The following is a 14,398-nucleotide window of genomic DNA, read 5'->3' on the forward strand; positions in this document are numbered from 1 at the left end:
CTGAGCCAAGTCCAAGCGTTAACAACGGAGAGGAGCGAGTGAGCGCTGCTGTTCCCTGCCCTGGCTGGGGGCAGTGCGAGCCGCAGCGGGGCAGGGCTGGGGAGGTGAGGGGGTCCCGCAGGGTTTAGGCTCCCTTTCCCGGTGGTGTTATTCATCATCCCGGTTGTTCAGTACATTCGGGATAGGAGCCTGTGCCCGGGTGCTGCAGCTCGCGTGCGGGGCAGAGCGCTGAACCTGAACGGTGTCTGCGCCAAGGAGAGGAGCTGGGAGTCCGAAGCAGCCCCGACCCCACCGAAACCCATTATAACGAATTACAATAGAAATCGACATTCAGCAGCCCAGCGGCAGAGAGGTGAAGGGAATCGCTCTGCAGCAGGGGAGATAAGCGGGAGCCTGCGGAGGGAGATAACAAGGTCATTGCCAAACAAAACAGACCCCTGCTTCCTTCTCCTCCTCACTCCCCTCATCTCCTTTCATTCCCGTTCCCAGCCAAGCAAGCCCTAGACAAAAGGGGATGCTCAGCAGCATCGCTCCCGGCTGGCGTTTCCGAAGGATGTGCTCGTAATGCCAATGTAATTCACCCCATCCCATCCCTGCCCTCCCCGCAGCGCCAGCCTGCTCCCGGAGCACACAGGAGGCCCCTATCCCATTCCACCATGGCTCAGCTGGGATCCTCTTGTCCTGGATCGGCAGCAGCCCTCGCTTGTGCTGATCCGTGCCGTGGCCGGCAGCCAAGGTGATCCCCCATGTTTTCCCATAGACATATTCCAGCGATTTCCAAAAAGCTTTTATTTTCCATACGCCTCCCTTTACCCCTGGAAGCAGCAGGAACGTTGCTCCAAAAGGCTTCCCCACAGCCCCAGCACCTCCCAGTCCTGGCCACTGCATCCAGCCACAAGCACCCACTGAACGCTCCCATTGCCTGCAGCTCCCGATGGGTGCTTCACCCCAGCTCCAGACCCTATGGACACCTCTGGGAAAGCAAAGACCTGAACATCCGATGTGTGAAGAAGAGGCAGGAGGAGGAGGGCTGGTTTGTTTTCCTGTGCTGTCCCGACTCTTCGTCTGTGTGCTTCATTCAGGATAAATCGCGGCACCGCAGGGTGCCGAGTCCAGCATCAATAACCCTGACAGCTCCTCAGCGGGTGTAATTGCGGCAGTTTTGATGATGAAGGTGTTACTCCAGCGAGCCTGGGACCAAAGCATCTTCCTGATAGCTGAGACATAGCAACGGGGAGCGAAGATGTGCAGCCGCCTTCCCCAGCCAGGGCACCCATGGGAGTCACTGCAGGAACGTGGCTGGAGGTGGGTAGCATTATCCCTATGGGGTCACCAATACACCCTCAGTCCATAACAGAAAGCGAGTGCATTTAACCCTTTAACCCTCACCCCAGATGTGGGGACACCTTGGGGGGAGCCTGCAGCACACTAATGTCCCCAAAGCAAGGCTTCACACTGCCTTTGTCCACCACAAAGCAGCTAAAACTCCTCCAGCACAACCTCTACCCAGCGTGGGGCTGGTCGGGGCAGGAGGTGGCGCTCAGTGGTGATGGTCTGCTGGGCGGTCGGTGCTCCCCGAGCCCCTCGGGCCATCGGGTATCTGTACCTGCAGCTTCTTGGTGAGCAGCTCCTCGCAGGGAGGTGGCAGGGGCCGCTTCACCCCCTTGCTGGAGGAGCTGGACGTGTCTTCTCCCTCCTGGCCGAGCTGTGGCTCCAGCCCGTGCCGGGGCTCCGGGGGCTGGTAGCCGGTCTGGTTGGGATCCAGGGGGTCCCGGGAGAGCAGGATGCTGATGGAGGGGACGTTCTTGTGGACAGTCAGGTTCTGTGCCCCGCCGCTGGGCAGTGGGTCCTGGTTCTCCCAGACTTCCAGCAGGGTTTTGTAGCGCACCTTGGTGACCTGGTGCAGCCCTCCCAGCTTCCGCTTCATGATCTCCACGCAGGTGATGGTCTTGGTGACGGCCCTGCCGCAGCCGCTGAAGACAATCTGCCGCCTGCCCTTCAGCTCCATCTGGGCCATGGCGAAGTTCATCAGGTTCCTGATCTTGCTGCCCTCCTTCACTTTCATCTCCACCACGTCCGGTGGCAGGTCGGGGAAGGGCAATGGGCTCTCCTCCTCCGACGTCCTCACCTTTCGGAAGTTCTCCATCCTGGACTGGGTGCCGGGCTTGGCTCTCCCTCCTTCAGCAGCCATCCGTTACCCCTTCCCGGTGGATCCGCTCAGGTTCCTAGCCCCCCGGGACCATGGCAGGGCTCCGCTGCCCTCCAGCCTAGCCTGCAGCAGGGCTGAGTTTAACCCTGCACCCCCGGGACCACCAGCCCCTTCCCCTCTTCTGGCCCGGGGCTGGCTGCCGAGGAGCTGGTGGCTGTGCTGGAGGCTGTTCCCTGGGGATACGGGGCTGCAGGGTTCCCGGGGTGCCCCCGTTTGCTCCCAGCCAGCCCCGGCTCTTGGTGACGCTGCTCCGCTCCCACTGCAGCACTTGCTTCTGCTGCTCTTTGCTTCATTCTGGACTTCAGCAGAGCCCCCAGAGCTGTTCTGTGTAATTAGCAGATCCTCCCCCTAGCCCTCCCCTCCTCTGCCTCCTCCTCCCCTCGCTCAGCCTCCCATCCCAGCACCCAGCTCCTGCCTTCATCCCTGTCCTGCACCGAGAGCCCGGGAAGGCGAAGGGGAGCCCAGTTCCTCCCCGGGAGCATGCAGGCAGGGAAACAGCAGGCAGGGAAACAGCAGGCAGGGAAGGAGGAAGGGCAGAGGGAGAAGCTCAGTCTTTGCTTTCATGATGCTCCCGGAGTCCTGCCCCCTTAAAGAGAACCTGGTCCCTTCTCTCCACGCTTCCTCTCAAGGACGGGCTGGCTGCTAACTAACTGCAAGTGTCAGCACGCTGCGGGCAGCCGGCCTGTCTGCCTGCCCTCTCTCCGGCAGCATTCCGAGAGGTATGGGAAGTCCCGGCCACACTGTGCCCAGGGATGGCACGGAAATGCAGCAGGTACTTCGGGAAGTACTTTGGAGCCTGAGCTCAACCCTTATTAGCCATCAGAGAAGCTATTGGGAGAAATCCTGGTGGATGGCATTTCTCTCCCTCCTCCTTCCCCTGTCCCTTCTCACCTCCATGTCCCCAGCTAGGAGTCAGCATCACATTGACTGGTTACGTCCCAGAGGTATCCATCACAGGCCAGGAGATCTCCCCTTTCTGCTCCCAATCCCTTCCCCAGGCAGAGAGGCTGCCCCTGCCCCGGCTCCCCTCTGCCTGCCCCTGTCACCGGCCTGTCCCCTGCATGCCCCATGGCCCGGGGGATCATTGCACAGTGGAAAGACACGCTGAGTATTGCCTTGCAGTCAAATCTTACCAGCCTCTGGATTGTTTTCACTCTGAGCAGGGCTTGAAAAATACATAAATAAATCAATCTATCCATGGCAGTGCAGCGAGGGCTGTGGCAGGGCAGGATGCAGCCATCCCTGTAGTCCCCAAAGCATCTTTCTGGGGTACTGGTGCCCTACATGGGGGTCCAGTGGGCAATGGGGGACAGCACTGGTGTGTCATCCACCTGGGATGGGATGCTTGAGGAAAACCCAAGCATCTCTTCCTGACCCAGCTAACACAGAGGGGGAAACTGAGGCAGGACACCCCAGCATCAGATTCCAGCTTGGAGCATCCCCCAAGTCGTCGTCCCCCCTGCTGCATGCTTAGTTGCTGTGCTTCCACCACGAATCCCTTTCTCCTAGCAGACAAAACAACATCACTTCTCCCCTTTTCCGCTTCATGGCTCTTTATGGCATCGCTGCAGCAGGCACTTGGCTCCTTCCTTGGGCAGGCAGGAATGGATTAAGCATACTGGGAAAATTGCTGCCTTCAAAAGATGCAGGGAAAACAACCAAGGAAGATTTCAGCAACATCCACAGAGCGTGTGTGAAGTCAGGGAGCTGAGAAATCCTGCAGGATTTGCACAGGAGGGGGTTGTGGCCACCAAGAGCACCAGGCGACCTGGATAGATCCCAGTGCTGGATGAAACCAGCCCTTCTTTCCTGGCCCAGGCCCAGCTCCTGCCTCCCGTGCCCCATTTTCCATGGTGTTGGGCACCTTCCCCCCTTGCATCTAATTGCTGCTTCACAAACTCTGCTCAGTGGAGCCTTGGAAATGGAGGCGGAGGAGGTGAAATCACAGCAAAGGCTTTCTGCAGCCCCCAGAGGGGCACTGATGGCAGGGTCTTGCTTTTCCTCTGCAGCGCCTAACATGTAAATGCAATTCATTATTAGCAACTCCATTGCTAATTACCATCTGAAGCCATTCATTAGCCTGTCAGCTTGTTTGGTGGAGGACAACAGAGTGGATGGGCTGTTCCAAGCAAAGGAATAGCTGAAATGAGCTCAGCAGCAGCAAACAGCGGGGTGGGAAAGGGGGGAGAGCAGGGACAGGGGGGATAAAGGCACAGACAGCTCCAGCCATGGGGAGAACCAGGAAAGAAACACTGGGAAACAGGGTGCAGAGTAATTTAAAATGGAGATGAGGCAAATGGTAAAGAGGAATGAAGGAAAGATGGGAATAAAGCAATTACACCCTGTCTGTCCTCCCTGAGCATCCGCGCTGGTCACAGCGGGAGCCAGGGACTGGTTTCTTCCTCCCTTTTCCCATTGAGTGTCTCTCTGAGCATCCTATAGGGCTGAGAGTCCCCTTCCCTGAAGGACCCTCTTGCCACAAGAGATGTGAGCTTGGAAGGGCCATCTAGCAGAGGAGCCAGAGATGGAGGCTGACAGGGATGGGATAGAGAGGGCTGCATGGAGCCAGAGCTGACACCAGCCCCAACCAAGCCTGTGCAAGGGGGGAAAGCACCCAGAAAAGTGTTCCTAATGGCTAGCAGGGCAGCTGGAGAGGAGCAGTAACCCAAGCCCTTGTCCTTCACCTGCCCTCCCTATATTTTCTTTCACTCGAGGCTGCCTGCATGGGAGCGGGTCGGAAAGTGGGAGCATCCGATACAAGGAAAGTCTGGGTGCCGCCGGCCATCTCTGCGTCACATCGGCCCGGCTCAGGTCTCTGCTGCTCATCACATTGCATCCAGCGGCAGGCTGGCGCCTGAGCTGATGCAGCCCTGGGGTGCTCTATCTGAACCAGGGGCTGGGACCTACTGCTCCCCAGCACTAGAACCCTGAGGATGTGACCCCAGGGGGCAGGGACTGCTTTGGGATGCCAGGAGCACCTTCGGGTGGCTTTAGCTCCTTGCAAGTTAAGGCAGTGGAATATCCTCCCTTATTCCTAAAGGGAAAAGCAGTAGAGCTCAAGATAATCCTCATTCTGGGTAAGTAGACAGTTTAAAAAGGAGAAAACCAACCTTTCATAGGATAAATCCCTTTGCAAAGCTATACCCCAATAGGCAGGATAACGCTGTAAGGGCTTTAATAGACCCTAATGGTCCTGAACAGCCACACCTGGAACACCCTTCCCATCCTGCCCCTGGCCCAGGAACACTATTTAAGCTCAGCCCAGGGGCTTTAGTTCTGGTCTGAGCTATGTTACAGCTGGTCTCTAAGTGAGATGCAGTAATCTTTGTGTCTGGGTTGGGCTCTGTAGACCTCACCTGCAGATTGATCTCATGGCTTGGCTTTGAACCTGCCTGGATTCTGGCTGACCTGGGCTCTCAGTTGAACCTGAGCAGCTGCTCAGGTAGTGTGAGGTAGGCACTGGGATGTCCCCTTGGTTCTCCAGATATCCCCCAGGACCCAAGGGAGGACACAGCTCTTCCTGTAAAGCCTGTGGGCAGATGGAGATGTGGGCAAGAAGAGCTCTGTCACTGGCCATCCCCAAACGAATGAGTGGGGAAGGTGGACCTGAGGCTTGTAGGGAGCAAATCCAGTTGGGAGAAAGCTCGAGAGTCAAGGAATAAGGAGCATAAAGCAGTTCTGTTGTCCTGGCTGTGAAGGAGGCACCCCATAGCTGGCACTGAGCAAGGAGCAAGGCTGGGGTTGGTGCCGGTGCTGGGTGCCTGCAGGCAGGGCCAGCGCAGCTCTTCAAGTCCCAGAGCACCCCCGTGAGGTCTCACACGTGGCTGAGCAGTGGCGCTTGGTGACAATGGGGAGTTACAACCAACCTCCTCCTGCTGCTGCTCGTGTTCCTCCTGCTGCCGTGCACGGAGCTGGGTGCATGGGGCCGAGGACCCAGAAGGTGTTTGGAGTGAGCAGCTGGGCCCTCAGGTATGGGGCCATTGTGGCATGCTGATTTCCCTGCTTCCCTCTATTCTGCCATCTGTGAAACAGGCGTTTTCCCTGTTTCTGCCAGGTTTCCTTCATTACATCCCTATGGAGCAACGCCAGTCCTCTGCCAAAGGGGTTTGGTGACCAGGACTCGCTGGTATGAGGAGATGGAGCTGCTTTCCTGCGCTTCCCACCTTCACATGGTGGGATGCTATCCTCGCTGATCTCTGTGCTGTTGCTCAAAACTGGATCTTGGGAAGGGAGGAGGATTTAGTTGTCAAATGAAACCAGTTTCATGACAGTGCACCGACACGGTCCCAAGCACCGGCACAGGAGGTCTGAGGGGTCCCTGCAGGGCTCCTAGCAGTGACACTGAGGACAAGGGACATGGAATCCTCCTCGTGTTGCTTGGAGTTCTCAGGCTGATTTGGGATTTATGGCCCCTTTAGGGGTGTTTTCTCCCTCCCCAACCCATGTGTGGGTCAGTCAGTCCCTTCCTCTTCATCCCAACCTTAGCATCAATGGCAAAAGAAATCAGCATCTCCTCTGCCTGTCGTGCAAGCCATTAATTAGGGAGTTAGAACTAGATTTTAAGGTCCTTCCCAACCCAGACCACTTTATGATTCTAATTAATGACCATGTGGAGCAGCTCCTGGTGGGAGGCAGACCAGGAGGGAACACAGGGTGATGGGGATGGTGGCTTCTGACCTGCCTGGGACAGTGAAATCCTTTTCCCTGCTCTCGGGAAAAGTGCCTAGCTTTTCTTAGAGTGTTTTCCCATTAGGATAACTACTTCCCTGTGCACATACCTGAGCAACATGTGGGTGCTTCGCCTTGCTGCTGCAGTTCCCTTGTGCTTGGTTATAGGATTGGGCAACCTGTGCCAGTGCATCACCACTCTCACAGCAAAGAATGTCTCCCTTCTATCCAGCCTGAATCTCCCCTGTTTAAGTTTAAGCCCATCACCCCTTGGCCTGTCCCTACATCCCTTGTCCCAAGCCCCTCTCCAGGTTTCCTGCAGCCCCTTCAGGCACTGGAGCTGCTCTCAGGTCTCCCCTTCAGGAGCCTTCTCTTTTCCAGGCTGCCCCAGCCCAGCTCTCTCAGCCTGGCTCCAGAGCAGAGCTGCTCCAGCCCTCGCAGCATCTCCATGGCCTCCTGTGGCCTCTCTCCAACAGCTCCACGTCCCTCTTGCGCTGCTGCCCCAGAGCTGGATCAGGGCTGCAGGGGGGTCTCCCCAGAGCACAGCAGAGGGGCAGGATCCCCTCCCTGAGCTGCTGCTCACACTCTGGGGGTGCAGCCCAGCACACACTCAAGCAGGACCGCTGCCCTTGTGGAGGTCACCGAACCCGTGCTCCATAGAGGCTCTGCTGTGCCCCAGGTAGGGATTGCTACACCCCAGCCCCATAGGCACCCCATAGACCCCGACCCCATATGGCCCCGCCCCTTTGTCAGCCCCGCCCCTCCCGACGGCGGCAGCAGGACCCTGGACAGCGGCAGCTGCGGCTGCTCTCGCGAGATCTCTGCGCTGCCCCCATAGCCGGCCAGCGGCGACGCTGTACTCTCGCGATACCGCTGCCGCTGCGGCAGGACCAGCGCCAGGCGGGCGGGCGGCCGCCACCCGCCGCGGCACCGGACCGGAGGGGACGGGCACGGTCAGAGCACACCGGGTGAGTGCCGGGGCCGTGGGCAGCGGCCTCGGGGGCAGCGCTCGGCTGCGACCCCCGGCGGGACCGACCGCCCCCTGCACCCATCCCCCGCCTGCAGCCCACCGCTGGGGGGGGGGGGGGGGAATGTGCGTGGCGTGGGGGCACCCGCGGGCCGGGAACCGAGCGGGAGCGCGGCCGCCGTTCTCCCATAGCCAGGCCGCTGAGGGGGGGCCACGTCCGGTTTTGGGGTGGGGGGGTCCGTGCGACCCCCGTGGGTAACCCACGGGCACCGAGCCCAAACCCGTAGCGCCCCCGGGCCGCCCTTGCAGTGCTGGCACCCGGAGCGGGTGTCGGGGCTTCTCCTGCTTGCTCCATTGCAGAATCCATCCCTTTTAGCTTTGCAAGCCCCATATTGCAACAGCCGCTCCCCCAAATCGCACTTTTCCCCCTAAATTGTGCGGATGCCCCTTGTCCTTGCCAGGCTGTGGAGCAGCGGAGCCGGGTCGGGGGCACCCCAACCGCGTGTCCCTGCTCCCGGCACACGTGCCCGGGAGACGTCACTCGTATTCCCGGAGCCATCCGTGGGCTGCCGTCGGGTGTCGGGCGATGGCACGTGGCGGGAGTGCTTTGCCTTGTGATGGTTGGAGGGCTCGGAGTTAGATGAGACACACCTTCCCCCCCCCAAATCCGATCCTCAAGCACCGTGCATTGAGAAATGTGTTCCCTGCTGCTGTCTGTCCACCTGGGAGAGGGCAAGGTGGGATGGGCAGAGCGGCTCGGATTGAAAACCTCTTCATTCTTGCTTTAATTTGGCTCCATTTTCTGAGCTCCACCTGCAAGACACAGCACCAGGTTCCGAATGCCGTGAGTAATCCTTAAACCAGCGCTCAAGTGACTCATTAGTGACAATCACCACTCATTTGTGGGTTTTTTCCAGCTGGTATTTTCAGCTGCTTTCCCTGCTCCCTTCCGGCCTGGTTTCTGGAATTGGGCTTGCAGAGATGGGTGCTGCCATGGAGCCAGGTAGTTCCTTGTGCTGGAATGCTTTGTAAACATGGGAATTTATAAATAAATCAGTTGGTTTGGGGGCTAGGTCATGAAACTGAGGGTTTCAGGCTGCCTCGTGGGGCTCTTCGTTTTGCTGCCATCCAGCCTGGCTCCTCTCCCAGGGGCTGGATGTAGGTCAGTCGGGAGTGGGAGGCGAAGCCTGCGCCCTGCCCCACATCACTGGATCTTCTCTTAATCTCCTGCCTTAACCGGTGTGAAGCCTCAGGCCGGAGCCAGGATTTATTCTGCTGCCAGCCAGGTGCCAGCAGACAGCCTGGATGCAGGAATAGCACGTCTCTGTTGCCAAAGCGAAGCGCCTTCCTGAGCTGTTCTGGAGCAGGGGGAAGGTGGAAGCTCTTCACATCATTCGTTTTCTCTCGTTTTCCTACAGCTCTGGGAAAGCTCCTGGGTTTTCTTCCCCCCTGCTTTTCCTGTGGAAAGGAGAGGCTGAGCGTGTGCCAGCATGGCAGGTACGGGGGGGCTCTGGTGTGGCTGCCCCTCACCTCTGAAGAGAGGTGTTGCTGGACATCGCATCCCCTCACTAGTCCCTGGTAGTGTTGTAGGTGTCCATGCTTGCAGGATCCACGTGGCCAGTGAAGGTTAAATCTGTTCGATGCTTGGGGGTGGTGATTATGAGGGGAAATCCTTAATTCCTGCATGAAACACGTCAATTCCTGGGGCTGAATGAGACTCGGTGGGAAACCTTGATTTAGTTCAGCTCTGTGCAGTGCCCAATGGCGGTGAAACTCTATTGCAGAGAAAGTGAACAACTTCCCTCCCCTGCCAAAGTTCATCCCCTTGAAGCCATGTTTCTACCAGGACTTCGATGCGGAGATCCCGCCGCAGCACCGCACCATGGCCAAGCGGCTTTACTACCTCTGGATGCGTGAGTGGCCGAGAAGGGCTCGGGAGGGTCTGTGGTTTCCATTCCTCTCCAAAGGCAGCTCCTGGCTGGAAGAGCAGAGCAAGGTTGGGGGAAGCCCTTCTGCCCCTCCAGGCCTTGGGGTCTCCCATTAAAACCCGTTGGGGGGTGGGAAGTTGCTCATGGGAAAGGAGTAGGGGGTGCTGATTGATGGAGCTGAACATGAGCAGCTTGTGCCCAGGCAGCCAAGAAGCCCCCAGCATCCTGGCTTATATCACCACCAGTGGCAGTGATTGTGCCCCTGCCCTGGGCACTGGTGAGGCTGCACCTCAAATCCTGTGTTCAGTTCTGGGCCCCTCACTACAAGAGACATTGAGGGGCTGGAGCGAGGCCAGAAAAGGGCACCAGAGCTGGTGCAGGGCCTAGAGCACAAACGTGATGAGGAACGGCTGAGGGACCTGGGGGGTTCAGTCTGGAGAAGAGAAGGCTCAGGGGGGACCTGATCGCTCCCTGCAACTGCCTGACAGGAGGATGGAGCCAGGAGGGGCTGGGCTCTGCTCCCAAGGAACAAGGGATGGGACAAGAGGAACCGGCCTCAAGCTGCACCAGGGCAGGTTTAGATGGAGCTGAGGAACAATTCCTGCCCCAGAGGGTGCTCAGGCATTGGAACAGGCTGCCCAGGGCAGGGCTGCAGTCACCGTCCCTGCAAGTGTTCACACAGCGTGGAGACGAGGCCTCAGTGCCGTGGGTTAGTGGTGGCCTTGGCAGTGCTGGGCAATGGTTGGACTGGAGGAGCTTAAAGGGCTTTTCCAGCCTGGTTGATTCTGTGTGGGCTGCAGCATCCCCTGTGCTCAGCCCTTCCAGGCTCCAGGGTGGAGGTGTGGAGCTGGCTCAGTGCCCAAGGGCCGTTGGGGTGACCTTGACATCCAAACCATGGGAGCCTGCGGCTTCCCCCACGCCAGTTCTTGCCTGCTCCTCTTGCATGCCTCTGTGTGCCGTGCTGTGCTAACAGAGCTCTCACTGTCTTCCGACTCCTGAAACTACCCTGGGCCTCTCATCCTTATCAATCCTGAGTGGGGAGAAGAGCCATGGAGGGACAGATCACACCCCACCATGCGTGGAAATGTGTGTGTGCTGCTCAGGGCAAGCTGGCACCATCGCTCTATTCCTTTTTAGAAGAACTTGGTTCCTTAAGCAGGCGTTTCCCCTGAACTTTGGAAGCTGGGATGCCCAGGGAGTGCCACGTGCTTTGGAGGCAGGTTATGGGGAGCTGAGCTAGCACTGGAGAGGTTGGGCTTTTCTGCTTCTGGTACAGCACCCCCACGGCCATACCTTGCTCCAGCTTTTGGGGGCCCCATCCCATCAGGAACATGTCCCTGGGATAACGCCCCTGTCACTTTGCGCAGCCTTTCCATGCAAAGGGAGGCAAAAGAAGTTGTGCCTCCCTGGGGAACCTGTCTTGGGGGTGTCCAGCTCCCTCCCCAGCCTGATCTGCCTGTTCTTGCTCTGTAACGCGCCCACAAGCACCCAGCAGAGGCTGAAAGGTCCCTGGGGGTGCTCAGGGAGCAGCGAGTGCCCCGCTGCCTCTCCTGCAGCTGCAGCTCTCTTGTGGGCAGCAGTGGGAGGGGTTTCGTGCTCCTCCAAATAATGAATCATTCTCAAGAGCCCGAGGCGTCAGGATGCAGCTGAGGCTCCTCTGCTTTGTGCTGTGTCCGCCCCGGCTGGGCTGCACAGTGCCTGCCCTTGTGCCGCCTTCACCCCGGGCAAGGCTGCCCCCCTGACCTGCCGAGGCGGGCACAGGCAGCTCAGGGCATCGGCTCCTGGGGGCTGTAGCTCAGGCAGCTCTTCCACAAGCAAAGCTGTAGCTGGAGGCAGGGAAGGAGCTGCGCTTGGGTTCCTCCTGCTTCCTCTTGGTGGGGGAAATGTGCCCCAGATTGCAGGCAGCAGGAGGCTGTGGCTGTTCCCAAAGAGCCCCATGAGCCCTGGGCCTGCTTAACACATTGCAGTTCCAAGCAATATATGTTTTCCCCTGCTCCTCAGCTCAAGCTGAGCCAGCCTGGGGACCCCTCCTGCACTCAGGCATCTTAATTTAAGGGTAATCCATCCAGGATTGGAGGTCAGCCCTACAGGGACATCCCTGGGGTCTTTCGTATCTCACTGACATCCTTGTGTCCGTGCTCCTCTGCTCCCTCTGTGTGTGTGTGTGTGTGTGTTTGCAGTGAACAGCATCACCTTGGCAGTGAATCTCGTTGGCTGCCTCGCATGGCTCATTGGAGGCGGTGGAGCTGTTAATTTTGGACTGGCAATTCTCTGGCTCATTCTCTTTACGCCCTGCTCCTATGTCTGCTGGTTTAGACCTATTTACAAAGCTTTCAAGTAAGTGGTCACTCCTCAGCCTGGCTTCTCATGGGCTTTTGGGTTTGTTTCCCTTCCCAACCGGTTAGTGCTTCGCTTGGGGCACTGCCTGAAGATCTGGGGATATTTCTGCTCTTTCTGTCCAGCCCTTTAGCTTTACTTTCTAACCTTCAAAGGGAGGGTGTTTGGGATGCCCTGAGGCCATACAGTGTAAAGACATCCTTTGTGGGCCTCCACCAAGTGCTAGGGGAGTGGTGAGGAGGCAGTTGGATGCCAGCTTGCCCTCCCCTCCCATCCTTGAGGCTTCTTTTATAGCTTTCCACAAGTCCTCAAGGTGCTTGTAATCATTATCCCACTACTGAGATTGATCCTCAGTGCAGTATTCCCAGATCTAGGAGCTGGGGGTGTATTTATTCCCCATATGGGATGAGTGAAGCTGATGTGAGTAGAGAGCTGTGTCCAAACACGGATGCCCAGCGGCCTGATGTGCAGAGCTGGCTGAGCCATGGGGAGGGTTGGATGCCCTGTGGCTTTCCCAAGTGTTCCTTCAGCCTCTCTCAGTTTCTCCCTTGTCTTTAGTTGTGCTCTGGTGCTCTGCTTCTCACCACCCTCTCACTAAACCACAGCACCTTCTGCCCCTAAAGGGTCTGAGACGTGGGAGCATCTCCCTCCCCTTGTGGTGCAGCAGGGATGGATGTGTAGGGAGTGACTGAGCCTTCTCTTGCAGGACAGACAGCTCCTTCAGCTTCATGGCCTTCTTCTTCACTTTCATGGCCCAGCTGGTGATCAGCATTATCCAGGCGGTGGGAATTCCTGGCTGGGGTGTCTGGTAAGGAAGGTGCTGCTCTTGCATTGGATGCAAGGAGGGGAGACCTTATAACACTCTTTCAGTACCTAAAGGGGGCTACAAGAAACCTGGAGAGGGGCTTGGGACAAGGGATGTAGGGACAGGCCAAGGGGAATGGCTTTAACCTGCCAGAGGGGAGACTGAGATGAGCTCTTAGGCAGAAGCTCTTCCCTGGGAGGGTGCTGAGGCGCTGGCACAGGGTGCCCAGAGAAGCTGTGGCTGCCCCATCCCTGGCAGTGTTCAAGGCCAGGTTGGACACAGGGGCTTGGAGCAAGCTGCTCTAGGGGAAGGTGTCCCTGCCCATGGCAAGGGTTGGAGCTGGATGAGCTTTAAGGTCCCTTCTAACCCAAACCAATCTGGGACTCTATAAATCACCATTGCACAGGTGCTGTGTCCTCCTGGTGTGTTTTTAGCACCCTTGGTGCCCAAGTGGCTTCTTGGGTGGGTGCTGTGAGGAGCAGCAGGGGGATGCTGGCAGCTGGGGAGGCCCACACTGCTGAGCATTCCAGTTGTTTTGCTCTCCTTGCAGTGGCTGGATTGCAGCGATTTCCTTCTTTGGGACCAACGTGGGCTCAGCTGTGGTGATGCTCATTCCCACTGTGCTGTTCACGGGGATGGCTGTCTTCTCCTTCATCGCCCTCACTATGGTACGGAGGCGCTGCAGCACATTGGGGCTCCCTTGCTGCCCCCCTGGCCGGCTGGGGGGAGCTGCAGTCCCTCAATCCCTGTGGATTCTCTCTTCCCAGGTGCATAAGTTCTACCGGGGGAGCGGCGGGAGCTTCAGCAAAGCCCAGGAGGAGTGGACCACTGGGGCATGGAAGAACCCCCACGTGCAGCAGGCAGCGCAGAACGCTGCCATGGGCGCAGCGCAGGGGGCCATGATGCAGCACGAGACACAGTACTCGGCCACCCCCAACTACACCTACTCCAACGAGATGTGAGCAGCAGGACTCTGTCCTCAGGCACCAGATCTTGGGGAGAAATTGAGGAGGAGGAGGAGGAAGGCTGAGCTGGATTTCTGCAGCTATTCCAGAAAGCTGGAGTGTACCATAACGGTTCTTTTCCTATTCTTTGTAACGAGATCATTTGGGATTTGTTTTCTTCTTCTTTTTCCTCCCCGTTACTGTCTGGAGCTTTTGTTTTCTCCTCTCCTTTCCCTTTCATTTTGAAGAGGCTGTGAGCTGACCCGCAGGGCTCTTGGTGTGTGTGTGTGTGTGTGTGTGTGTGTGGTAGTTACATGTACGTTCACGTGTCTTCCTTTTCCCTGTGAACTAGTGTATGGTGGTGGTTTTTAATTCCTGTGGTGATAGGTGTACGTTAGAACTCCATCAGCCAAAAGCCCCCACTCCTAAAAGGGAAAGATACAAATGGCAACCAGCACCCATTTTCCCTCTTGGAATAAGCCCTGAGGCACAGGTTTCTGATGTGTGTGTTTTCTCTTTGAGTTGGTAGCACCCAGCCAC

General features: G+C 57.8%; 2 protein-coding genes across 2 annotated transcripts; one reads left to right on the forward strand and one right to left on the reverse strand.

Moving 5' to 3' along the window:
* Positions 1–1,540: 1,540 nt before the first annotated feature.
* RPP25 (ribonuclease P and MRP subunit p25) lies at positions 1,541–2,621 on the reverse strand. The gene has a single exon (XM_057421495.1). It carries the CDS (start codon positions 2,189–2,191, stop codon positions 1,541–1,543), a length of 651 nt encoding a protein of 216 aa, XP_057277478.1. The 5' UTR covers positions 2,192–2,621.
* A 6,641-nt stretch (positions 2,622–9,262) lies between these two features.
* SCAMP5 (secretory carrier membrane protein 5) lies at positions 9,263–14,126 on the forward strand. The gene is made up of 6 exons (XM_057421510.1): positions 9,263–9,341; positions 9,629–9,757; positions 11,953–12,109; positions 12,816–12,917; positions 13,465–13,582; positions 13,682–14,126. Exons 1-6 carry the CDS (start codon positions 9,335–9,337, stop codon positions 13,874–13,876), a joined length of 708 nt encoding a protein of 235 aa, XP_057277493.1. The 5' UTR covers positions 9,263–9,334; the 3' UTR covers positions 13,877–14,126.
* The last annotated feature ends 272 nt before the right edge of the window (positions 14,127–14,398 follow it).

This window comes from Pezoporus wallicus, unplaced genomic scaffold (assembly GCF_028554395.1).
Source record: "Pezoporus wallicus isolate ANWC-B61680 ecotype Strahan unplaced genomic scaffold, APGP_CSIRO_Pwel_v1 contig_7731, whole genome shotgun sequence".
Classification (NCBI taxonomy): Eukaryota; Metazoa; Chordata; class Aves; order Psittaciformes; family Psittacidae; genus Pezoporus; species Pezoporus wallicus.